Source organism: Saccopteryx leptura, chromosome 6 (assembly GCF_036850995.1).
Source record: "Saccopteryx leptura isolate mSacLep1 chromosome 6, mSacLep1_pri_phased_curated, whole genome shotgun sequence".
Lineage (NCBI taxonomy): Eukaryota > Metazoa > Chordata > Mammalia > Chiroptera > Emballonuridae > Saccopteryx > Saccopteryx leptura.
In genome coordinates this window covers 42,555,231-42,582,368 of record NC_089508.1, presented here as the reverse complement: position 1 = coordinate 42,582,368, position 27,138 = coordinate 42,555,231, and the positions used below count along the sequence as shown (strand labels likewise).

General features: G+C 40.6%; 1 protein-coding gene across 3 annotated transcripts; it reads right to left on the bottom strand.

Moving 5' to 3' along the window:
* Positions 1-1,382: 1,382 nt before the first annotated feature.
* Positions 1,383-27,138, bottom strand: CCDC198 (coiled-coil domain containing 198). 3 transcript variants are annotated; one of them, XM_066341719.1, is made up of 6 exons: positions 26,711-27,138; positions 23,943-24,025; positions 10,206-10,292; positions 8,528-8,629; positions 6,990-7,149; positions 1,383-3,900 (listed from the first exon to the last, which is right to left on the bottom strand). In XM_066341719.1, exons 1-6 carry the CDS (start codon positions 26,931-26,933, stop codon positions 3,665-3,667), a joined length of 891 nt encoding a protein of 296 aa, XP_066197816.1. In that variant the 5' UTR covers positions 26,934-27,138; the 3' UTR covers positions 1,383-3,664. The 3 variants fall into 3 exon arrangements, with proteins under 3 accessions (XP_066197816.1, XP_066197817.1, XP_066197818.1); XM_066341720.1 differs by having other exon boundaries at positions 8,528-8,626; XM_066341721.1 differs by having other exon boundaries at positions 8,528-8,626; positions 23,905-24,025; positions 26,711-26,775.

Sequence of the window (27,138 nt, the reverse complement as noted above, 5' to 3'; positions counted from 1 at the left end):
TTTAATTCTCTGTTTCCTGCAGGTCAGGGTCCTTGCATCTCTGGCCCACAGACAGAACACTACCCACTGCTCCGGGATGTTCTCCCTGAGGTTCCTGCCCCCAGCAGAAACTGAGGTCTTCTCCGACCGGCTCAGTTAGGTCAAGATGCAGGGCCAAGTCAGTCAGCTGTGGCCATGTGACTTTAGTGGGTCTGTTTGACTCGGTTCATGATCATATTGGAGATATCTGTCTAGACTAGGACCAGCCCTTCTGTCTCTGAAATTCTGTTACACTTAAAACCTATATTTATACTGCGGTCCTCTGGGCTCCTCACCTTTTGGGTCCTGATGACCTTTCTGATGTACGTTCTCCTGTCAGTCTTCCCTTTACTTGCTTTGCCATCCAGGCCTTCTTGTTGGCCCTCAGATATTATAAACTTATAGCACCTCAGGGCCTTTGTACTTGCTCTTCCGATGTCTGGAAACATTTTTCCTAGGTCTTCTCATGACTCATGCCTTCTCTTTATCCCAATGTCTCCCTCAGAGAGTCCCTCTCTGAGCATCCTGCCTGATTAGTCCAGCCATCTGCACCTGTCTTCTTACCTGCTTATTTTTCTTCATTATGCTTTCTACATAGTATCTGAAATTGTATCTTGTATTCAATTCTCTGCTCACTGCAGTGTAACCAGGCGTGCAGGGACTATGTCTTGTTTAGGGCTATATTCTCAGCATATGAAACAGTGCTTGGTGTGTAGAGATTCAGAATCTCTTTGTTGAATGCCTGATTAAACGGATGAACGAATGAGTTGCAGACTTATTATGAAGTATACATTTCAAAATAAACCTTAACTATTGACTTTGTTTTTAAATGTGTTTTGTTTATTCTGTATTGGAATAAAATAGTATTGCTTTAAAAATGAGAAGGCATTTAGATTTTTAATGGTCAGAACTTTCTTAATCTAGTCTTTCCCACTAAGCCCTCCTTACAGTATTCTAAATAAATGATATATGGAGATAAGCTTCTGTTGTTCATTTGAGGCAGGGAATAGTTGATATTATGATTTGATGATCCATATGCTTTCCTGGTAAAAAGGGGAATGGACTGGACAACTGGTGTTCTGTTTTCTGTGTTTAAAGGCTCTGTGCAGGTCTGACCTGTGATGGCGCAGTGGATAAAGCGTCGACCTGGAAATGCTGAGGTCACCGGTTCGAAACCCTGGGCTTGCCTGGTCAAGGCACATATGGGAGTTGATGCTTCCATCTCCTCCCCCCCTTCTCCCTCTCTCTCTGTCTCTCCCTCTCCTCTCTAAAATTAATAAAAAAATAAAATAAAATAAAAGACCAATATAAAAAAATAAAAATAAAAAAAATAAAGGCTCTGTGCAAGCAAGACTTTTCACAGATGACTCCTGCAAGAGTCCTTTTTAGTTAAACCCAGGCAACCTCATTCAGAATGGTCATCAAAATAGAGAGATAAGAATAAATGGCTCTCTGCCTGACAAAAACAGTTGAGAAAGTCACATTTCCAAAAGTATGCCAAAACAGAATTTCTCTTTCTTATGAAAAAATCAGAGCAAGAAAGGAAAATATTTACTCAAGGGAAAGTTTGTCCATTGACAGGCATTTTTTTTTCTTTCCAAAGCTAAGGAGATTTTCAGTTGAAGGAAATTGACAACTTTGTCTCTAGGCTGAAATTTATAGTTTTTATCATTATGATTGGTTTTCCTTTGCTAACACACTCTAACAGAGATTCAAAAAACCATTTTGAGCTATGGCATCCTCTTTGGTGTACATACCTAGCTCCTGTATCCCAAGGCAGTGTCTAATTCAGGCCATTTGTTTAAATGTATACATTCCAAGAGTTTTTGAAAAGAAATTTCCTTTCTTGACTGTATAATCAACCTTGTACATTTCAGACTCTTGGGAAATGAGGGAAATGAGAGTGGCACCTGCACAGCTGGAGGGAAACAGTTGTCTCTCTAATTAACTAGCTAACTCAATGCATAAATTAATGAATTCAACACACATTGCATAACAAACTCTGTGCCAGATGTTGTGCTAGAACACGGGGATACCACAGGAGGGAGGAAGCTCCATGCCCTCTGGTAGCTAGCTCATAGCCTGGCGAGCTTCTAGAAGGAGGCATCATCTACTTTCAAGACATAGACCAGTGTGATGAAGACCTGCTTAAGTTCTACTATCTTCAATGTTGGGAGTCAACCACCCCACTTTGTTTTAAGCCTTCCAGATAAACCACATGCATTATGAATAAATTGGACTCATTTCTCCTCTCAAAGATTTTACTTGTTCAAGAAGGCTGACTGATCAAACCATTATGTATTCCTTTGTAAGAAATATGCTTTTTTACCTATCACAGAAAAAGTAAGAATACTTCTTGCAAAGAACTGGGAGTAACAATGCCCGGTGATGATGTAATGGCTTTTTGTCCTTGGAGGAAACATGAATGCTTGTCCCCCTGATACTGCAGTCTTTTTATGTTCTTAGTGACTGATCTGAACGCACTAAACATCAAAATTCAGAAAATGTTTCCCTCTATTTTTGTTGGGGGGGGGGTTCTAAATAAGGCTTAAAGGATGTTTTTGTTTTGCTTTGTTTTAAAGCTTCACTAATATCTTAGAAGCTTCTGGATGGCATAAAAGTATTTTTAGAGTATGCTAAAGTAGAGCTTAATTTTATACAAAAGACACTTCTTAAATTACCTAAAAATCTCATTTTTATAAATGGAATAACTTTTGTACTGAACATTTCTAAGGTTCCTTTTAGTTTTAAAAAGTTCTAAGATCTACCTCAGATTCTAAGAGATTTTTATTTAATCTTGAATTTTAATTCACAATGACCTGTCACACTAGATGTTACTCCACCTCTTTCCTGTAGCCTCTCTGTTAGGAGATAATAAACTGCTAACTCACAAGAAAGTGACTTAAGTGAGCTTAGTCTCTCATGTAGCATTATTGTGACTGTTCTTTAAAAACTTATTTTTATTGTATCAAATATACTCTTTAATCTCTTTGTTTTATACAATCTAATTTGCTTTTTAAAAATATGGTGTGGGGGCAAGTCTCATTGGACCACTCTTGGTAATTCATGCTCTTTTTCATTGACCATTATCTGGCCAATGATTTGCTTCAACCAACAGAATGTGGTAGGAGTGATGTATAGCCCGTTCCATGACTACCCTTTACATGCTGGCAGCTTTTGCTTCCTCCTATTGGAACATTTGCTTTTTAGAGCCTTGGGTTCCTAATTCACTAACCTGCTGCAGAGACCAGTTGTAGAAACCATGTAAAAAGGCTCTGAAACTGTACGGAAAGGGAATGAGTTCCAGCTGTCTCAGTGTCTTGGTCAAGTCCTAGCTGCTTGCTGACTTCCTCTACACAAAAGACTTCAAAAGACACCAGCAGAAGAACCACCCAACTGAGCCTAGCCATCCACAGAAAAGTGAAACAATACATGGCTGTTGTTTAAGCCCCTAAGTTTTGAGGCAGTTAGTTATGCAGCATAATTAGCAAAATATGTCACATCTATTAATCATAAGACTCCAAATAAAAAGAAAGTGAGTTGATTTCCTCAGAATAACTCATATACTAACTTGAAGAGTTTTTTTTTTTTTTTTAGGAAAATAAGCATTCAATGCACTGAGTATCTAGGTTAGTGAATATCATTCTTATTCTCGATCAAAAAACTCATCAAAAAGTGGGATTCTCTCTGTCCTGGTCCTCACCAGGGCTCGTGGTTTCTTCTTGACTATACCCAGCTCATCCGAATCTGAGCTAGAACTGTCCCAGACAAACTGTCCCTGGGCCTCTTGTTCATGGAGCCATGTTTCCATTTTGCCAATTTTCCGTGGATAATAGTGCTTCCTTGCTTGATGTCCTAAAAATTCTGCATTCTGTGAATTTCCTACAAAAAACCAAAAGTTCATCTAATTTAATTTTATCCCTGGTAATGGTGTATTTATTTAAGTGCATATGTTTTTACAAACACAGAATAATCTGTTTGGCATTAAAAAAAAAAAAAAAAAAATATATATATATATATATATATATATATATATATATATATTCCAACTGGGAAAGCACCAATTTTTTTTAAATTTAAATCTTTTGAAAGCCACAAGAATAGTATAATACATACCTGTATATGCCAACACATCAACAACATTTTGTTACCATATATATACACATGTATATATGAATATTTATATACATGTTGCTGTATGTGTATATATACTACTCACAAAAATTAGGGGGTATTTTATTACTTCATATTTATTTTGAAATATCCCCTATTTTCTGTGAGCAGTATATGTGTATATATGTACTTTCTAGTCAAACCATTTAAGAGTTAGTTGCAGAGTCGCTTCCCCCCAACATACATCGTCACAAATCTAAGAACAAGGGCAGGAAGGAGAAAAGCAGAAAGAAGAAAAGGACGGGGGTTATTTTTGAACGAAAGGAAACTGAAAGACAAGAAAATAAAATGCAACATACAACCCCGGATTGGATCCTGGATCTAAAAAAGAAAGCATAAACAGGGAAACAAAAAGCAGCCATAAAGGACACTCCAGGGACAGCTGTGGATATTTATATGTGGACCATATATTGGAAAATAGTATGTATTGATATTAAAACTTTCTAAGTGTAATAATTGTATTGTGGTTATGTAGAAAAGTTTCCCTTGTTCTTAAGAGATAGCTTAAAGAAAACTGCAAAGTAAATAATGGTACAGGTGTACTGATAAGTCCAGAATTGTGAAAGTGACATTCAAATGATGTATATAAGGTGACACTTCCCCTGAAGTGTATAGGGGTTTGCAGAGGTTAAACAACTAGAATTTAGCTACAATCTCTTTATATATATATAATAAACCCACATAGACAAAATCTAGCTAATATTCATTGAGAGGATACTATGTACCAGGCACTGTTCTAGAAAAAAGAGAAGGTTTCTGCTTCCATGGAGCTTACATTTAGTAAATGTACTGTTGGGGCTCAAATGAAATACTTTGATTTCATGTCCATGGCTTTTTCTACCCACTATATTGAATTCATGGCTTCTGGAGGGAAGGAGACAAATATACATGTTAAAACTCATAGAATTATAGGCCCAAAAGTGTGATGTTCACTTCGTTTAAGTTATGTATCATATATATATATATATATATAAATTATATAATTTATTATATAAATATATGTAAAGCATGGGCAATTTTATTTTAAAGAAGCAGCAGAATTCAAAGACTGACTTTTATCTCACAAGAGAACTGAACCCCATCTTCCAAAAGAGGGAACAAGAACAGGCAAAAATAACATCACATAAAAAGAGATGGGTACAGAAGAATCTTAATGACCAGAATCTGCCTAGTAAAGTGCTCATGTTAAGTCTGATCTTGGCTACACCCCACTTTTAGGAGAAAGCAAAATGAACTCCTTTTAGAAGACAGGGGTAGAAATCAAAGATGCTATTTGGGAATAAATAAAAGAAATCATTGCTCCAGCATATGCTTCCTGCAGTGGTGAAATCTGCAGGCTTTTCAAAGTGCAGCCTTCTCTTGAAAGATAAGATTAAGGAGTTACAACCTCTACTTGTGCAGACTTTCCCAAGGTTGTCCTGGTTGGAGCTCCCATCCCCGGAGTCCTGATGAGGCTGTACAAGTGGGTGGGACTCAGAAGGACCTGGCCATGAATCTGGGCACTGTCATGTAGGGATAATAGTAACTCCTACCTTACAGATTGTGTCAGGATTGAATTCAATAATGCATTTAAGGGCAGACCATAGTGTCTGGCTTATAGTATGCACTCAATAAACCTTTGCTGAAACAAAACAAAGCAGCTCTAAAAAGCATGAGGAGAGTAGAGGTTAACCCCTTTGCCACGTGTCACAGTCTTTCCTGTGTCCCTGCAAATCTAAATGTCTACTGAGATTGCTGAGGCAATTTTCTTGGTTGTTTGGCCAATACTTGTTTAACTGTAAAAGTTGTTTCTCTATGTGACTACACAGCCTATTTCATCCTGGGACTCTGGAGTATTGGTGAAATAGATGCCCCCAGTTTAGCCCTTTCAATTAGTCCTTTCTTTCTTTTTTGTTTATTTTTGTTTTTGTTTTTGTATTTTTCTGAAGTGAGAAGTGGAGAGGCAGAGAGACAGACTCCCGCATGCGCCCCACCGGGATCCACCCGGCACGCCCACCAGGGGGCGATGCTCTGCCCATATTGGGGCATCACTCTGTCACAATCAGAGCCATTCTAGTGCCTGAGGCAGAGGCCACAGAGCCATCCTCAGTGCCGGGGCCAACTTTGCTCCAATGGAGCCTTGGCTGTGGGAGGGGAAGAGAGAGACAGAGAGGAAGGAGAGGGGGAGGGGTGGAGAAGCAAATGGGCGCTTCTCCTGTGTGCCCTGGCCGGGAATCGAACCCAGGACTCCTGCACACCAGGCTTACACTCTACCACTGAGCCAACCGGCCAGGGCGGAATCTGGTCATTTTAAAAAAATAAAACATCGTTCAGACTTAAATATAAATAAAATGGAAATAATGTAAGTTATTTGTTCTTTCTCTGTGGACCGGTACCAAATGGCTCACAGACCGGTACCGGTCCGTGGCCCGGGGGTTGGGGACCACTGCTGTAGAGGAAGAGTGGGTGGGGCGGAGTGTTTGCACGTGGCCCCATACTTGCTGATGAACCAACTTAATGTTTCTCTACGTGCTAAATTCTCTTTCACAAGATGAAGCTCTTGTGCTTTTTCTCCCTCCTAGGGATGGAGCTAAGATTGCTAGTAATGCATATAAAGGACAGTAAACTCGAACAAGAAAGAAACATCTTCTTACAGTGCTGAAACTTCTGTCTTTTGTTCCACGTCATCCAAAATTATGTGATAACATGCCCACTATACTCTGGGAAGTAAAATATCATCAGGGGCCCGAGGCTATTTGCTGACCACCCTCCCCCCCAAGCTTACTTGATGATTTTACTAAAAAAATTACATGACTCACCTGGACTTGGGTTTAAGGTTTCATCAGGCATTGAGGTTAGAAAATCACCATCCTCATTTCTTGGGTTGCTGTGAGGGATTTTCTTGGCTTTATGGTCTGTCAGTTTCTCTTTATTAATCCTTGCTTCCGTGTGAAGACTTTTCTTCAACTCCATTTGGGCCTGAAAATGATCAGTTAGAAATGGTTGAAGTTCTCCCGCCACTTCTGCCCCCAGATACTTTCCTCAGAACGGGTCAGTGGATCAGCCACTTCACAAGTTGTATACTTATCTATAGACATCTGTGGTCCCCAGAACATGATTCTCTTTTTTCTAGCAGAGGTACAGAGAATTTCTTTATGCACAGGTTCGTTAGAAGAAGGAAGAGGATGCCCAGTCTCAAAAGGGTGAGGAACTTTGTAAAAGCATTTCTCTGTAGGCTAGGTGATACATTTGGAATAGCACAAGACAGTAGCGTTAGGCTTATTCGTTAGAGTGAGAAATTTGGAATATGAGAGTTAGAGAAGCCATTACTGTGAAGAGGTTTGTTATACAAGAGATCTTGAGATCTTTCTTTTTCTTTCTTTCTTTCTTTCTTTTTTTCTTTCTTTTTTTTTTCTTTCTTTCTTTCTGTCTTCCTTTTTTCCATTTATTTCTTAGCATGCACATGTGCATGTGTGAGAGAGAGAGATGGGAAGGGAGAGAGATGAGAAGCATCAACTTGTGGTTGTTCATTGATTGCTTCTTATACATGCCTTGACCGAGGGGCTCAAGCTAAGTCAGTGATTTCTTGCTCAAGCCAGTGACCTTTGACTCAAGCCAGAGACCTTGGGCTTTAAGCCAGCAGTCTTTGGGCTCAAGCCAGTGACCTTGGGATCATGACAATGATCCAGTGCTCAAGCTGGTGATCTCAGGGTCTTGAACCCGGGACCTCAGCATCCCATGTTGACACTTTATCCACTGTGCCACCACCAGTCAGCTACAAAAGATCTTTATTTCCTTTTTTAAAAAATATTTTAAATGTTTATTTATTGATTTTGAGTGAGAGGAAGGGAGAGAGAGAGAGAGAGAGAGAGAGACAGGAACATTGGTCTGGTCCTGTATGTGTCCTGACTGGGGATCCAACCAGCAACCACCAACTGAGCTATCCAGCCAGGACAGAAAAGATCTTTCTTGTAAGACAATTGTATGGCATAAATTTTAGAGAGTCTTGGAATCAAAGACCAACTCACCCACCTCCCTTTTACTAACCCAAGAAAAATACTATAACCCATTTTTCTGCTGGAGCCAGAATGTCATAGAAGCAACAGCTTAAAAAGAGAGACTTGAGGCACAGATACACCCTGTGAGGACTTAAAACAGAGGAAAGACTCGGTTGGTAGCAGAAGGGATCTTGCTGTTTTTTCCCAAATCCAGTAGTTAAATCTTTGGATCCAATGACTAAACTTAAAATGCTAAGTAAAGACTGGAGATGAATGCTTAACTATACTCATGTGCCAGGTCAGTAATTATATAGAGTGAATTTGGTAAATGTGACACTCTCCTCTCTTCTTATATTTACCTCTTGTCTTTTACGGTTCATTTCCAGCATTTGCATCTTATGTAAATATTGTCTTTTCCCAGAAGTATACATTGGAATTTGCATCTGCTTTTCCAATTCCTGCTATAAAAGATGACACATTCATTAGTATGAGGTAATTAGTTACTGACTCTGCAGTCTACAACTTGAAATCCTTTTTGGAATAGAACCAGATCAATCTTCAATCGCAATCCATAGAGATCTCTTGTGATATCAAAGGCAGACCATTGCAGTTCCCTGACAAGTCCTTTGTGTAGCTATCAGTGAGTCAAGGGGCAGTTTGCAATGTGGGTAATGTAGTTTTTAAGGTTCCTGTAGAGTTTTGCAGACCTTGAATGGACCCATCTTTTCACATCTCATTTTGACAAGATGTCATTTTCCCTGTCAACAAATGGTTATTACTGTCTTCTCAGAAATATGTTCTGGTTTGATGAGAGCTGCACCTCTCTCCCTGTCTCTTCTACAACTGACTAATTGTCTGGCTGTGAAATTAGAGGGGAGCAACTGAGTGGTTAAATAGAACTTACTGCTAGAGTGTTCCCCATATAGGAATATAAGCCATGGTGATGGCAGATTAGGAAAGAACTTGAAGTTGCTTATTTGTGACTTCGGTGCTCTTCACCTGGTGCATCATAAACTCCAGTGGGATATGGCAGACAGTTACTGAGGGCAACCAGGAATGAATACACCTTTCTTCCCCATTGAATGTGCTCAGTGATGCTTTATGTTTCCCTGTGGACAGCAACTGTGTTCACTGATGCGAGCCCCAGGGAGGGCCCATCTCCTGGAGCTGTCAGCATCACAAACCTGGCCTTGAGGATTCAGAAGTACCCTGACCTCTTCTACGAAATGAGCCAATGCACAGCAGTGTCTAGGTGGCTCCAAAACGAGTTAGTCCTCTGAGTAGTATGAATGTTCATGTACGTCCTCGTGCCTCCTGACCATCCAGAGTACGATTGCACATGTGTAAGGCAACATTCAAAACAGGCAAATGTGTGTCCTTCTTGTTTCCATAAATTGATTATCAAACAAACATGATTTTAAGTTAATAAAATTGTAACTGGAACTAATTTCATTTTTAAAAAAAAAATTCACCCCTGGGGGTCAGCGAGCATGAGAAAAACTCACTACTCAAAGGGTTAGGAGTGGAATATATTGAAACTCTGCTTCTACCTCCCATTCTGCATTTCTGTGTGAGGGGCGTTTTCTCAGCAGAGTGCGATGAGTTTATAAAAGGAAAGAACCCTACAGACCCTTTCCAGGATTACTTTTTGGTGCCTTTGTGCTAAACTGATCAGGAACAGCTCATAGATAAGTTTTATCCTGAAAACTGAGAACAAATAGATGGTTTTAATCCAAGGGGAAGAAATGAAAGGGAAGAGTTATGCTAGACTTTTCCACCAAAGTGAACACTTCTAGAATCACCAATTTCTAAGGAAAATTCCTCTGTACCCTCTCCCCCCTGCTGGCCTTGGGCTCACCTGAGCGGGAGGAGCCGATGCCAGCCAGCAGGAGGCAGGCTCCGGAGGAGATGGGTGGCTTCGGAAACGTGTAACTCTGAAGATCGATTTACTTTTAAGCTTTCTGTGCAGGGAGTCCATGAAAAGGCCAGCCCACCCCCCAGTTCTACCCACCCCCTCCGATTACCACTGCAGTTCACCTTAGCTTTGTGAGTTGTCCTGGTTTCTTGCAGGAGCGGGATCCTTCCAGATGGAATTACTCGTGGCAGATCAATGGGTTCAAGCTTCTAAAAGTCCAACAGTTAGAACATTCAGCGTCCCTCGTGTCATGAGATGATAAAACATAAAAGCCAGGCATTAAACTATCTTAACACTCTGCAGAAGCAGCATGTACTCCTGAGAGCCCACAGAGAAGGCGATTTCAACGGCATTGCGGTCGGGTCTGTGCCAAAGGCTTTTCAGCCTCTCTGGGTTCTTTGTTCAATTGCACTCTTGTCAGTGACTTACTGATCTAAATATTGACCAGGGAGTTAAAAGACAGAGAATCCTTTTCTATCTGCATTGAGGGACCACATCCAAAGTTCTCAAACAATGAGGCTCTTAGACTAGTGTTCAAGATGAAAGAAGCACCAAGAAGTTCCTTTATTTTATTCATCCCTTGGTTAAGGAATGAACTCTTCTGGTTTTATTTTTAAGATCTCCAGAGAAGTTCACTTCGCCTCCTCAGTGACAGTCAGTGGTGCCTCTGAGGCACATGGGAAATGAAAGTGCAGTGTGCTAACAAATTTTAGACGTAACTTTTTCTAGCAGGGGCTTTAAGCAGGAGGTGATGCTGGAGTTTCCAAGGCTAAGACTGAGTAGCAACTGACAAACCAGTGGACCTGCCTCTGGCCCTACTTGCCTCAGATGACTGAATGCTCCAGAAACTAGAGCACTGGGAAGTGACTTGGGACAGAAAGGCTGCTCTGTTCACGGGGACAGCCGTCAAAAACCTGCAGGGTCACAGAGTTTATTTCTTCACTCAGTGAGTACTTATTGAGCAACTGCTACATGCCAGGTATGGGGTAGAGGAGTCAACTAAAATGGGCATGGTCCCTCATGGAGGTTACAATCTATGTGGGGCACAAATTCATTTTTGCTTGTGTGATGATTTGATTAAGAATGACAAACTAATCAGTACTTTGAAGAAAAAGTCAACAGAGCAGGACTCTGACAATATATACCTGGAGGACTCCACCTCAGAAATGAAGGGCAGGTGTTAATGGTTGAATTATGTTCCTTCACCAAATTTATATGTTGAAATTCTAACTTCCAGGATCTCAGAATGTGATGTTATTGCAGAGTAGGGTCCTTGAAGATATAATTAATTAAGCAGATAAGGTCATACTGCAATAAGGTGAACCTTAATTCAATATGTCGGTGTCCCCATAAAAATAGGAAATTTGGACACAGACACACACACACACAAAGAGAACAACAGGTGAGGATAAAGGCAGATGTCAGGGTGATGCTTCTATAAGATCAGGAATGCCAAAGACTGCCAGCAAGTCACCAGAAGCTCAGAGAAAGGCCTGGGACAAAGTCTTCCTCACTGCCTTGGAAGGAACCAACCCTGTCCCCCACCCACACCTTGATGTCAGACTTCAGACTTCCAGAACTGTGAGCCAATACATTTCTGTTATTTTAAGCCACACAATTTGTTATACTTTGCCTTAGAAAAGTAACAGAAGAGAGAGAGGGATAACAAGGCAGTCCAAGAAAGTATCCTGAAATAATTTCCTGAAGTTGAATGGTTTGGAGTTTTAAGGGGACTAAGATGTTTCAGGCAGAGGGAACACCATGAACAACAGCCCCGAGGTGGGGCAGTGCATGGGCTATTGAAGAAACTGCAAGGAGTCAGTTGGCTGCAGTTCAGAGTGAGAGGAAGAGCAGTTCAAACGAAGCCGGAGAGGGAGGCAGGGGCCAGCTCATGTGGGCCTGATGGGGAAGGATCTCATGTTAGCTTCCTTAAGACCACAAGCAGCCATGGCATCTGTTAAGCAAAGTAGTGACATGATTACATCTGCTTTTTAAAAATGATCACTGTAGCTGCAGTGTGGAAACTGAACTAAAGAGAGAAGTTAGGGGGACAAAGATGATGGTCTGGGGGCTCATGGAAGGACACTGATGAGCTCTACAAATATTTAAAACTGACCAAACAGGATTCAGAATGGTTGATGAGGGAGAGTGATGTGTCTAGATGACATTCAAATATACGGGACAGTGTTATCAGCCTCTGAGGTGGGGAAGAGGACCAGGTTTGGGTGGAATATAGCAGGAAGATAAAAATTCAGTTTAGAGCAGGTGGCATTTGAGAAGCTTTTGAGCCATACCGGTGCAGATGTTGAGCGGCTAATTGAGTGCACAGGCAAGGAGCTCAGAGGACAGGTCTGTGCTGGAGGTGCGTCTTTGGGATCGTTCCTGGGTGTGGAGAGCTGGAACCACAGTCATGGCGAGGTCAAGAGTGAGGAGAGCAGAGCCAAGGACTGCAGGCTCGAGAAGCCAACACCGAGAGGCTGGTGGACGGGACGAGACGGCCGAGGAGACTGGGAAGTGATGGCTCAGGAATCAAGAAGACACCAGGACACCATGTGAACAGTGTGAGCACAAGTCCCTGAGTCCAACACGACAGGCAAATTCAAAAACATTTTGAAATCCCTTTTCACTGTAGTCTAATTTGTTGCATTATTGATGGGTAGTTTTGGAAGCCAGGGAGGCTTTCAAGGGTGAAAAAAGAGAGGAATAGACCATGAGAAATGAATGCTGAGCTCACAGGGGAAGCGTGATGTGTGTGTCCTGCCACCCCCCAGAGAACAGTGTCCTGGTCCCTGAGCCCGGGCCTGAGCTGTCCTCAGAGGGTAGCCAACATTTCCTTCTTTCTGCTAGAGTGGCCTAACGTGAAGAAGTGGGCTTTTTTGTGTTGTTTTGTTTTAACATAATGACTGAGCAAGGAGATAGTGAGAGGTGATCAATATCCGTAAGAGAGCCTGACCAGGCGATGGTGCAGTGAATGGAGCATCGAACTGGGATGCATAGGACCCAGGTTCGAGACCCCGAGGTTGCCAGCTTGAGCATGGGCTCATCTGGTTTGAGCAAAGCTCACCAGTTTGGACCCAAGGTCGCTGGCTCAAGCAAGGGGCTACTCGGTCCGCTGTAGCCCCGCGGTCAAGGCACATATGAGAAAGCAATCAATGAACAACTAAGGTGTTGCAATGAAAAACTGATGATTGATGCTTCTCATCTCTCTCCATTCCTGTCTGTCTGTCCCCATCTATCCCTCTCTCTGACTCTCTCTGTCTCTGTAAAAAAAAAAAAAATTGTAAGAGAGAGGTTTGTCTGGCTCTGCAGAACAGAAATATGCAGGGCCAATTGGACCTGCTGGCACAGGAAGTCAGAACCCTGAGGGGAGGGAGGCCGAGGGTGGAGGGATATCCAGGCCCCTCTGGGAGGGAGAATCAGCAATGTTGGGGGGTGGGGTGGGGGTGGTTAGGGGTAAGAAAGAACAAGGCAGTGTTTATGCCATCCCCTGACTTGTTTCGGGATTCGGTTCTTTCTGGTGATTAGGCCCGAATGCCTTTGCAGCCACTGCTATCCATCATGCTCAGGGTCACAGTATGACTCTCATTCAGTTGTCATGGGAACCCTGTAAACGATTAAGATGATTCCCCATCTCACAGAGGTTAATAATATGTCCAAAGTTACATAGCTAGTAAGTGGCAATTCCAGGATTCAAACTCAGATCAGTCCAGTGCCAGATTTCAAGATTTTTTTCCTCCATTTCTTGTTCCTAAATTTGGTTCATCATTAGACACTCCTGAAATTAAAAAAAGAATTCTGAGCTATTCATTGGCTATTGAGATATAACAGGTTTGGGCTATGTCTTGAAAAAAATACATATGTATTGATATTTGTATGTATATTTAATTAATAAACTTTAATTTTTACAGTAGATTTAGAGTCATAGCAAAAGTAAGCAGAAAATATAGAGTTCTTATATACCTTCTGCACACAACCTCCCCATTATCAACATCTCTTACCAGAGTGTTTCATTTATTACAATTGATAAACTTACATTGACAAATCATAATCACCCAAAATCTTTCACATTAGGGATCGCTCTTGGTGGTTACATTCTAATGGGTTTGGAGAAATGTATAATGACATGTATCTACCATGGTAGTGTCATATAAAATAGTTATATTATCCCCCAAATCCTCTGCTCTGCCCATTTATTCATCCCTCTTTTCCCCCTAACTCCTGGCAACCACAACATTATTACTGTGACTACAGTTTTACATTTTCCAGAATGTCATAGAGTTGGAATCATATAGTCTGAAGTCTATTCATATTGGTTTCTTTTACTTAGTAATATGCATTTTAGTTTCCTCCATGTCTTTCCATGGCTTGATAGACACATTTCCTTTTAATGCTGAATAATATTCCATTGTCTGGATATATTACAATTTATTTATGTATTCACCTACTGAAGGACATCTTGGACCCTTCCAAGTTTTAGCAATTATGAATGAAACTGCTATAAACATTCATGTGTAGATTTTTGTATGGATGTGAGATTTAAGTTCATTTGGATAAATACCAAGAAGTGAGATTTCTAGATTATATGCTAACACTATGCTTAGTTCTGTAAAAAATCTTCCAAAGTGGCTGCACCATTTTGCATTCCCACCAGCAATGCATGAGAGTTCCTGGTCTTCCACATCATCAACATTTGGTGTTGCTGGTATTCAGACTTTCGCCATTCTAGTATGTGGGTAGTAGCATTTCACTATGTTTTTTGTTTGTTTGTTTGTTTTTGTGACAGAGACAGAGAGAGGGACAGATAAGGACAGACAGACAGGAAGGGAGAGAGATGAGAAGCATAAATTCTTCATTAAGGCACATTAGTTGTTCATTGATTGCTTTCTCATATGTGCCTTGACTGGGTGGGAATGGGGGGGGGGCTACAGCAGAACAAGTGACCCCTTGTTCAAGCCAGCGACTTTGGGCTCAAGCTGGTGAACCTTGCTCAAACCAGATGAGCCCATGCTCAAGCTGGCAACCTTGGGGTTTTGAACCTCAGTCCTTCGCATCCCAGTCCGATGCTCTATCCACTGCGCCACCGCCTGGTCAAGCACCATTGTTTTAATTTGCAGTTCTCTGGCATATCATGTTGGACATCTTTTCACATGCTTAGTTGCCAGTATATCTTTTCCTCTCATTCTCTTGACACTGTGTTTCACAGAATGTTAAATTTTTAATTTTCAATGAAGTCCAGCTTATCAATTGTTCCTTTGGAATAAGTATTTTTCAAAGCTCTCCAGGGTATGCTGATGATATCCTAGGGTGGGGTCTACTGGCCTCCATACACTCTGAACTGAATAAAGGAGCTACATCAAAATAGACCACAGAGGATCTGTTTGTGGAGCATTATTAAAACATTGAGTCTAGGCCCTGGCTGTCTGGATCAGTGGTAGAGCATTAGCCCAGAGTGTGGATGAATGTCCTGGGTTTGATTCCCGGTCAGGGCACACAGGAGAAACAACCATTTGCTTCTCCCCCTTTCCTTTCTTCCTTCTCTTTCTCTTTTCCTCCTGCAGCCATGGCTCAATTGATTCAAGCACGCTGGCCCCAGGTGCTGAGGATGGCTCCATGGAGCCTCCACCTCAGGCGCTAAAAAGAGCTCAGTTGCGAGCATCTGCCCAGATACGGTTGCCAGGTGGATCCCTGTTGAGGTGCATGCGGAGTCTGTCTCTTTGTCTTCCCTCCTCTCTCTTGGACCAGAAGAAAAAAAGAAAAAAAATTGAATCTAAAGAAACCAGCTACTTAAATATTTCAGCAATCTATCCAGCAGAGCCATTTTAGCACCTGAGGTGGTAGCCGTGGAGCCGTCCTCAGAGCCCAGGTGCTCCAATGGAACCTCGGCTGCGGGAGGGGAAGAGAGAGACAGAGAGGAAGGAGAGGGGGAGGGGTGGAGAAGCAGATGGGCGCTTCTTCTGTGTGCCCTGGCCGGGAATCAAACCGGGGATTCTCATACACCGGGCCAACGCTCTACCGCTGAGCCAACTGGTCAAGGGTTAAGTAGTAGGTGTCTTCAAGTCCTCTCTCCAGGCATTTTCTGGTTTCTGGGCCATTGAAAAGAACGCAACAGAGCACACTAGTGTTCTCCACAGAGACACTAGATGGCAGCAACTGACACTGCAAATAGAATCCCGCTGTTAAATCATTCGCACTTGGCCTGAGAAGTACTGCAGAAAAACATTGTTGGAAAATTGGCTTCTGTAAACAAACTAGTCAAATGAAATTGCCTTGGGATTCTGGTTTCATATTAGCATTCCCTTCCCCTGCCTGGGAAACCAGATGCCTCCATTCAGCAGCTTCAGAAAGAATACCAATGGCAAGAGAATTGGTAGAGTGATAACTTATTTCGTTTCATGGCACACAAAAATGATGATTTGTCTAAACAAATTTCTGGATTATTTAGCTTCTCAAATAAAACAAGTTCTCAGGAAAATCAGCTGAAGTGTCACATAGGAGATTTAGGAAAGGAGATTGAATGGAGCACTGGTCACTGGCCTCGGTGACAAGGACTAACCTGAGAGGGTTGCTTTTGTTTTCTAGGAGAGGAGAATTGTGAGCAGGAGCAACTTGAAGAGAGTGTACAATTTGTTTGGCACTATGCCTTAAAAATGTGTCCTCTGAGATTACTTGAGGAAGGTAAAGATGTCCCAGATGGCCTTGGAGGAAGAAATCACAAAGCCAAGGAGGAATTTCTGGTTAAGTTATTGCTATGAGTTCACTTTTTTTTCCCCCTGGAAGTTAGAAGCAGGGAGACAGACAGACTCCCGCATGTGCCTGACCATGGAGTCCACCCGGCATGCCCACCAAGGGGTGATGCTTGGCCCCTCTGGGGCGTTGCTCTGCTGCAATTGGAGCCATTCTAGCACCTGAAGCGGAAGCCATGGAGCCATCCTCAGCGCTGGGGCCAACTTTGCTCCAGTGGAGCCTTGGCTGCAGGAGGGGAAGAGAGAGACAGAGAGGAAGGAGAGGGGGAGGGGTGGAGAAGCAGATGGGCGCTTCTCCTGTGTGCCCTGACTGGGAATCGAACCCAGGACTTCCACACACTGGGCCGATGCTCTACCACTGTGAGTTCACTTTTTTTTTTTTTTTATTTTAGAAAGGAGAGAGAGAGAGAGAGAGAGAGAGAAGGGGGGAGGAGCAGGAAGCATCAACTCCCATACGTGCCCTGACCAGGCAAGCCCAGGGTTTCGAACCGGCAACCTCAGCATTTCCAGGTCGACGCTTTATCCACTGCACCACCACAGGTCAGGCTGTGAGTTCACATTTTAATAACATTCTTTGCTCCAAACATATAACAATGAAAAATAAAACATAACACCAAAACAACATGGTCAGACTTTTATGTATGATATATATCTCCATGGACCAGAAGATGTGGGAGAGGCTTATATATAAGGCATTAAGGGTTCCTGATGGCTGTGAGTTATTTCTATAGGTTACATGGGACCGAAAAATGCTCCTTATAAGATGGGAAGCTAGAGCCAGGCTCATAGTTTTAACTCAGGGGCTGAGTTGTTCTTTACGTCTTTCCTTGGTAAAAAAGAGCTGCATCAAAATGTAAACTGGAAGATTTGTTTGGCAGGAATTATAAAAGCTGACTATGAGTAAGCAAAGCCTTTATAATAATAAATTTGAAAGCTTAGATAGGTGGATAATTTTGGGGAAAATATAAATTAGCAAGACTAAATCAGGAAGAAATCAGATACCTAAATCAACTAAGAACCATAAAAAAAAGTCTCACCCCCCAAAAAGTTAAGGTGGCCAAAGGTGGTGTCACAGGCCTGTTTTACCAAAATTTTAAGGAACAGATAACAATAATTTTGTATCAAATGTTTTAGAGAATAGAAAAGAGAAAAAAGTAGTCAACTCATTTTATAAGACTAGTACAATTTTGAAATCAAAACTGGGAAAAGAAGTATAAGGACATTATAGAACAACTTCACCTATGAAAATTGATACAAAAAGCCTAGGCTTATAAATTCAGTTATATATTTATATGTGTATTTCATTACCAAGTAGGATTTATGCCAGGAATGCAAGCATGGTTCAACAGAGTTAAATCTATCAGTGAGATACATTGTCTCACCTGGTTAAAAAGAAAATCTATAAGATTATTTCAATAGATTATTTGATAGTGGGGGGACCAATAAAATTTATCATTCATCTATGAGAAAACTTTTAGCACACTAGGAATAAGGAAATAACAATAATTTAATAAATGACATTGTGCCAGATATCTTCTATTTGTTTCTCCAGATCCATTTGCTACATTTCTCTACCCGTTTCTCTGTCTGTGAGCACTAAGCAGTTTCTCCTGCCTTCTGGCTTCCTATTAGGTTCAGCTGCTGAGAAGCCCTGGGAGGAGATCTGGGAGAAGGAATAGAGTGAGATCAGGGTGTTTCTTCCCCTGGTATTCTCCCTAGATGGTCGGATTGGGTTGTTTGTGTCCCATTGCTCCTCTTAAAGCAGCTTGCTTCCTCTACCTGACTCTCTCCTTCCGGGTTCCAGAAGTCTGTGTCTTTCCTAGTCCCTCGACCTGAAAGTAGTTACTCCTCAGATGTCATTAGTGGTTATTGTAATATCCTCTCTGATTTCCCTAATCCAAACCTGTATAAAGTTAGCTGTAAAGAAAACTGCTTTTAATTATCCTAATTTGAGTGTGTCATCTGTTTTCTTTTAGGACTCTGACCAGCATCTATCAAAACCCCATCACAAATATAGTTTGTTTTAGAACCAGTCCCATTAATGTATTAGTTAGGACAAGAATGCCCATTGTCCTTGAATTCAATGTTGCAAGGGAAGTTCTGTTCCATGCAGAAGAAAGAAAACCAGTACAAGGAACAAGAGTTGGGAAGAAAGAGAAAAATAATTCTTATTTATAAAAGCTATTGTCTACATAGAAAGGTATTCCAATAAAGTTGAGGAATACAAAACTCAATGTACAAAAATTGTTCATTATCTTATTTGCCAATAATAATTATTTAGAAAATTAAATGGGAAAAATATCTGATTCATAATAGGATAAAAAAAACCCTATAAGATATATTGATGGTCAGTTGTAAGTGTCAAGTTGGCAGAGCTACAGTCTCCAGGTATCCCAGCACTTATTTGGGTGTCGCTGTGAAATTCTTTTGTACATGTAGTTAAAATTCATAATCCATTGACTTTAAGTAAGGAAAATTATTTTAAATAATCTGGGTGAGCCTGATTCAATCGGTTGAAAGGACTTAAATAGAGGCATCCATGAAGAAGAGGAAACTATTTATGGGCAGTGGGTTCAACTCATGTCCAACAGTTCCAGCCTGCCCTTCCTGATGGCCTGCCCTATGGATTTCAGACTTGCCTTGCCAGCTTCCACAATCGTGGAAGCCAATTTCCTGTAGTAAGTCTTTTAATGTGTATCCCGTCTGCTGGTTCTGTCTCTCTGGTTGAACCCTGACTAATAGAGGTACTGAGAAATAAACCTAAAAAATGACACAAGATCGCTGTGGAAAATTATGAAACATTGAAAGATCTAAAAGAAAATATGAGTAAATGGAGATTTATGCCATGTTCACGGTTTAGAAGACTCAATATTGTAAACTTGGTTAATCTATTAACACATTCCAATCAGAATAATGACAAGGTTTTTCATAGCTTGCCAAGAGATCCCAATCTCACATGGGAAAGCAAAGAACTATGAATAGCAAAGACAATTCTGAAGGGAAGGAAGTTTCCATATTGGATATTAAAACAAAACCTCATAGACACAGACAACAGTATGGTGATTACCAGAGGGAAAGGGAGGTTGGGGAGGTAGAAGAGTGTAAAGGGGGATAAATGGTGACGGAAGGAGACTTGACTTGGTGTGTGAACACACAATACAATATACGGATGATGTATAGAATTGTATACCTGAAACCTATATAATTTTATTGACTAATGTCACCCCAATAAATTCCATAAAAAATTGAAAAACTCAGTTTAAAGTTATAGTTAAGACAGTGTGGAATTCCTGTGCAGATACCAAGTCAACCAATGCAACAGAAGAGAAAGTCTGGAAACAGATTCATGAAGCTCTGTAAATTGGATATTTGATAGAAGTAACATTTCACCAATGGTCAAAGAATGGATGTCTCCATAAAGAATGCTGAAATAATACATTAATCAAAAGGAAAAAAAGTAAAATTAGATTTCAACCTCACACCTGCATACAAAAGAATTCCAGATGGATTAAGAAATAAAAAATATTTTTATGAACTTGGGGAAGATAGAAATTAATTAATAAAAATACAAGAAATACAAAAAATAAAGATTAAGATTGAGAAATTTGACATTAAAACTGGAAATTTGTGTACACACACACACACACACACATACATATGCCAAAAGCAAACCATAGATGAAGAGATTTACAACACATATAACTAACAAAGAACCAAGTCTAAAATATATAAAGAACTCTATGAATTACAAAGAAAAAGATAATAGAAAATGGGCAAAGGACTAGAAAAGGTAAAAGAAAGGAATAAGTTTGTGACAAATTGTCTAATACCAAAACCAACATAGTGAAACCATGCAGATCAGAACCATCCTTCTTATCTTTCCTCAGCAGACGTTATATTTGTCTTTCTCTCCTCTCCATTCATTCATCCACCCATCCATCCATCCATTCATCCATCCATTCATTCATTTAACATTTATTCAACGCTCACTTACTGATCACCAGTTATGTGCCATGCACTGTTATAGACACTTGCATACATTATTGAAGGAAACGGACAGAGAGCCCTGCTTCTGTGAAAATTAATAATAGCATTGCAGCTGGGAAGAGGGCAGGGAGGTTATGAAGAAAGTACACAATGAACATAATAGATAAGTAAATTGCTTGGTGTGTTAGATGAAAATAAGTGTTCTGAGGGAAAATTAAGATAGTGAAGAATCTGTCAAAGATAGTGAAGGTTGCAGTTGTCAAGATAAGCCTTCCGGAGAAGGTGAGATTAGAGTAAATCTTTGGAGATGAGGGAGTCATCTGAGATCACCTGAGGAAGCACTATAGTGTAGGGGGAACATCTCCACCTTAGGCTGGTCCTGAGATGGCTAGGTGAGAAGGTGAATCAGGTCAGAAGGGACAGTGATGACTAAGTCTTCAACACGGGACAGGCACGTTTGCTTCAGAGTTCTCTGGCAAAGGCTCTCAGATCTTAGCCGCTCCAAAATGGAAAGAATCTTAGCTCCTGACCTGCTCTTTACTTGAGGAGTAGATATTCAGAAAGTAGAGTGCCAAATATGCAACTCAAATTATTTAAGGTGCAATTACTTGGTTTAATAATTGAAAATTCGTTTTGGAATTTTCTCTGGCAGAGATTAGGCTATTAATTAGCGTGTCATGGGAACCCAGCATTTATTATTCTTTCAAAAACCCATTTGCAATGGAAAATGTGCTGAGCCTCATTTGTGAAGATAATTAGAGTTGATATCTTTCATGGTGTCTGCCAAGTTCGCAGTGATAACCCTCTTCTCAGGGAGCTGCCTTCAGAAACGAAGGTGGGGGGCGTTTCTGCCCACATTTCTACTGCATGAGCATATTCTTTGGTCATAGCTCATTGGACCAAAACTGGAATCGTGAGCAAAGCTGAGCCAATAAAAATCTTTCCTCCTAGGAATTTGGAATTGGAGCCAACAGGGTCAGGCCGCTCTGTTGGACTGGAACTATAACATGCAAATTAATGTTCATATTTGATCAGTGGTCTTGAGGAGCAGAGAAAGTCACTTTGCAGGGAGAGTAAAGCAATAGCATGGAGAAGAGCTTAGGGGAGACAATGAGAGAGTTCTGCCTTTGGGTTCCAGGGCACAGCTCTTCCCTGAACTCCAGGTGCCTCTCAGCTCTTGGGTTCAATTGAACACTCCTCTGTCCATATAATTCATCACACTGGCTGTTTTGGCTAGTCAATTGGGCTTCCTATATAGTTATGCTACAGGTCTGAAGTAGGGAGTGCACTTAGATTTTTTTTTTTCCTAGCAGGGATAATGGGTCTCATTCTTATTCATTCATCTGTTCATTCATTCACAACATTGTGTGGGGTACATATTAAGTGTTAGTGACTGAAGACATAAGACTGATTAAGACAGTCTTTGCACTCAAATGATTCATTTGTCTTGATTCTTGTTTTTTAAGGCGGTTGGTTAGGATGTGGGGGTGTAGTCTTTGAAATATTAGAGTTCTCTTTTTGAGCTTGATTGACTTCATGAACCCTTTTATGTTATTTAGGGGTTGATACATACAAAAAGTACTTTGTGGACTATAGACCGCTATACAGTTACCTTCCACTGGTGATAGTAGTGCCTTCTATTTGAGACATTCAGCTGAGAGCCTCCACAGGAACATATTTTAAACACACTCCTTTGAAAGGATGTATTTGATTTAGGAATAAAATATAACTTTTAAAATTTGTTCAATTTAGCTAGAGATAGGCTCAAAAATTTTAAATTACTTTACTTTTTATTAAATAATGTTTTTAGGAGTCTAACATTTTGGAAAAAGATGCTTTTTTTTTTTTTTTTTTTGGTGACCAAAGGATATAATCATAATAATGATTGTGCTTCTGGAGAAAACAGATAAATAAAAACCAATGGAAACAGAAATAATGCTCAAATACATCTGAGACTGGTCCAGGCATCGGGGTGAATTGTGTAGCTGGTGGGATTTGGCTCCAATTATTTTTCAAATGTCAGTGATAGATCCAGCTCACAAGAGAGCCCTCAGCCCTCCTTTTAGCTGATGCTTATTTTCAAGGACCCACTCATATCTCCTTACCCTTCTAGGACAAGAGGTCTTACTTAGAATTTACAGTTCTCTAGGGAAAATTCATTAAATATTTATTAATGTGAGTACATTTCAAACTCTTGTTTTGCTGCCTTGGAACCAAATGTCCTCAATTTTAACAACCACTTAACACTTAGAACAATAAAAGGTTAGGGACAGCAGGGCTATAGAGATCATCTATGCCCAGGGAAGATCATGGGTTTCGGGGACCTGGTTGATATCAGGCCTTTGTTGTCCTTGATAACTCTGAACCATGAGTATAAGGCAAAGATAATACCAAGATAATCCTTATAGAGGAGTATGAGGATTAGATGAATGGCATAGATCAAGTTGTCTAGTGTGGACAAGTCCTGCCGGGGGTGAGGACGACAGAGACACAAAGACCCGGCTCCGGGGACCAGGTTCAGTGACGCAGATCCACTTTATTCAGGAAGTAAGCTAGCTTATATACACAGGTTCAGCCTATAGGGTGTTACAGTGTGTTCCTCAAAGCCAATGGCTGAAAAGATCAGGGAGTTGCATGGTTGGCGCTAAGTCACTTCCTTATAGCGGGCGAGCTTCCTTCCTGGGTATGCCCAGGAGGCTTCTGGGAGCTGGAGTATTCTCACAGCATTGCATCAGCCACAGCTGCTAGGAATGTACTCTGTGCTCCACCCACAGTCTAGAGTGTGTCTGACTTGTAGCAGGTGGTAATTAAATAGTAGTAGCTGCTGTTATTGTTTGGTATTTTGCTTATTACTAGTGATTTCTCATAGTCAACCAACTAATCAGTATAAGCTTCAGGTCCTGTGAGTCTCATCATGGCTATATCTTTGGTACTATATTTCCTTCTTTTGATGGTAACCTTAAAAGTGAAATAATTACAAACTGAAATCTAAAGAAGATTGACAACATTCTCTTTAACATTGTTGTCATTCTCATTTGCTTGGTCCTTATCAATTTCCCTCTTTATGATTATAGTTAAAAACGGATGTTACCATTAAATTCCTTATGAAGCCTTTTAAATTCATCTTACTTGGAGTCTTCGGGGTGGATGCCTTTTAATAATGCTTGTTTCTCTCTGTTCCAGTGGGATGTCAAAATACATGGCTCTGGGCACTTGAAGGATTGGAGGAAAATCAAGAAAAAAAGCCATTAGAAAAAACTGTTAGGTGGGTCATTAGTTCTTAGACTTCATTAACACAATTGTGTACCTTCTTTGTCATACATGTCTAATCTATGGGTTGAATATGGAGATGAAAAATATCAAGCAAGAGCCCTACAAGAATGCAAATAAATAATATTAGCTTAGACCCAGGGTTTAATTTCTGCGTTCTTCGTTTCCTCCTCAGATTGATATTTAGAGGAAGATCTGCATAATTAAAAAGTATTGCTGATAGATGTTCAAATATATAATTTGGCATGAAAAATAGAAAACATTGATTTATTTTAATTTCATGACACCTCCTCAAGATAATATAGGAAGTCAGGGGAAAATATATCTTTAAGTAATGAAAATAGCCTGACCAGGCAGTGGCGCAGTGGATAGAGGATAGGACTGAGACGTAGAGGACCCAGGTTCAAAACCCCGAGGTCAGCAGCTTGAGTGCGAGCTCGTCTAGTTTGAGCACAGCTCACCAGCTTGACCCCAAGGTCACTGGCTTGAGCAAGGGGTCACTTGGTCTGCTGTAGCCCCCTGGTCATGGCACATATGGGAAAACAATCAATGAATAACTAAGGTGCCACAGCGAAGAACTAATGCTTCTTATCTCTCTCCCTTCCTGTCTGTCTGTCCCTATCTGTCCTTCTCTCTGTCTCTCTGTCTCTGTCTCTGTCACACAAAAAAGAAAATAAATTCTCTTTTTAGATGAGATAGATAAATAGGTAGATAGACATTAGATAGAGAAGTGATAAAGAAATGGAGCATGAGTGTGTAGTAGGAGTAGGCAATGCTGAGCCTTGTATATTCCTAACCAAATAATTTCCCTAACTAGGGAAAGATATTTCCACAAGTTGCCACTATAATACAACATGTCAGTATTCTTTCCCGATTTAAAAAACAAAAACAAAAAACCCCAGGGCTAAGCCGTGTTAGAAAACTGAGAGGCTCAAGAGATTCACTATGAATATGATTTTTTAGCTTGATTATCCTGGTCCCTTCGGACTGCTGCCATGACCAACATAGTATGAATGAAGTTTTTGTCCTTTTCTCTTAACAAGATGGAAGCATTCTGACCTCTAGACTCTGTGTAGACTATCCTACAGTTTCACTTTGCATTTTAAATAGAAAAATTCCTGGGTAATTATGTGTTTCTATCCTTAAGACATTTGAATGACCACCTGAAGAAGGTTGCTGTGTCCTTATTTTCTTTCAAGAGATGGCAGCTTAGTGAGCAAGACGGACACAACAGCAATGGCAATGAAAAACATGTGGGACTTAAAATCTACATATTTTCAGCAAGGTTTTCCTCAGTAGCCTGACCAGTCTATAATTGTATACCATGATTTGAGTGCTATCACCCCATTATTTAATTTGATTCTTCTGAAATGGCATAGGCAGTGTCAGGTAGTTATTTCTGCCCCTGATTTGTTGTTGAAGAAAAGTGAGAAAGAGCCTTGTCCTAAATCATGCTCTTTGGTATCTGTATTTGGTAGGGCTGGGATTAGAATATGGGCCCCTTGAAAACAGTGGTAAAAATGCTCACCGTTCCCTAGTTGTTTATTTTTACGATGATTTTGCCATCTCAAAAATCAGAACATTTCCCAGTTGGGACTCTAAACCATCAGAATCAGCTTTTACTGTGCAGATGCCAAAATCTTAAAACTCTGGAAAAAGGGTTAGATTTTAAAAAATTCCTCAGGAATTCCTCAATAAAATTAAGAGGAAAATTCCCGCTTATGTTCTCTGAAAGCTGAAGAAATAAAAGCACTGGTCACATAGAATCAGTCAAAGGTTGTCAGTTATAGAAAGTAAGCATGAAAATCAATCTAGGTAAGATTTACTAGTTCCGAAATAGAATATAAGGCTTTCTGCCCAGGTTGATCAATAATGGGAGCTTATTTGTATTATTGATCCAGAATGTGTAGAAAAGAGAAAATTACATACATTCTGTGTATGTTTACACTGCTTATGTATACTTCTCTTCCCAAGTTAGAACGTCTGTTTAATTATCATTGTGGTTGTTATAAACATTTTACATGTCTTGTAAAATATGACAGGATAATTGATAGCCACTTCAGGTTCAGGACTTCTTATGATAATGGGAAAAAATTCTTAGTTTGGCAGATGACCATGAAAAATCTGCGGCTGGGAGAAGAAGGTGACTCATCCACTCATCTGTACTGCAATAAATCAATTCTGTTTGGGGCAGTTTCCAAATTCACATTAGAATGAACTCCCACAGTGCCGCTTTCAAAACAACAAAGCCTGATGCATTAAACAGTACCGGAGAGAATGGTTTAAATTTAGAATCTGACTAAAACATACGATCATCATAATTATCACACCTTTATCTACATAATTTTCACTGGCAACGCCAAGCATAAACATTGAAAGCACTATACGCTAAGTTGAAACAACATTTTTTCTTCTCACACAGAATGGTGAAAAGCCCTTTTTGCAGTTTACACACCCATTCTTATGTACCCAGAATACTTACAATTTACTCAGTCTCCTATCAATCAATGTTTCCTTATATCTCAGTAATTTAATAACTTTCTGAGATTATGGGGCTAGACAGGTAAATGTATCAGTAGCTCTCTTTGGCACAAATGCCCAAAGCTCATGCTGCGTTTTATGTTTACCTGAGGAGCATCTTCCACACCAGGTCTCTCGGAGAGGTGGCAGCTGTCCTTCCAAAGCTCTGTTCTGGTCCTGCAGTCTTGCCAATGAGTATGCACTCTTTTCTTCCAGGTTCTGATTGAGTGCAAAATCCACAGGACCAGCCGAGGGCCTCTCTTCCTCTTTGTCTTGCAAAGGGGCTACTTTGGTCACTCTAGGGTAGGCCTTAGAGTGACTCAGGCCCATTTTACAGAAAAGACGGTCAAAAGAAAACAAACCATGAGGGAAGTGGTGTGGGCCTGTTAACGTAGCTGGTTTTCATCAAGGTATTCCAGAAGTTTAGCCTGCTTTACAAAGCAGGTGTTTCCTTCCTGACGTCTTGGTAGGTCTACTTCACCCACACTAACCCCTCTGGCCACTTTCTGGGAGGCTGGTTTCCATGGAGACTTCC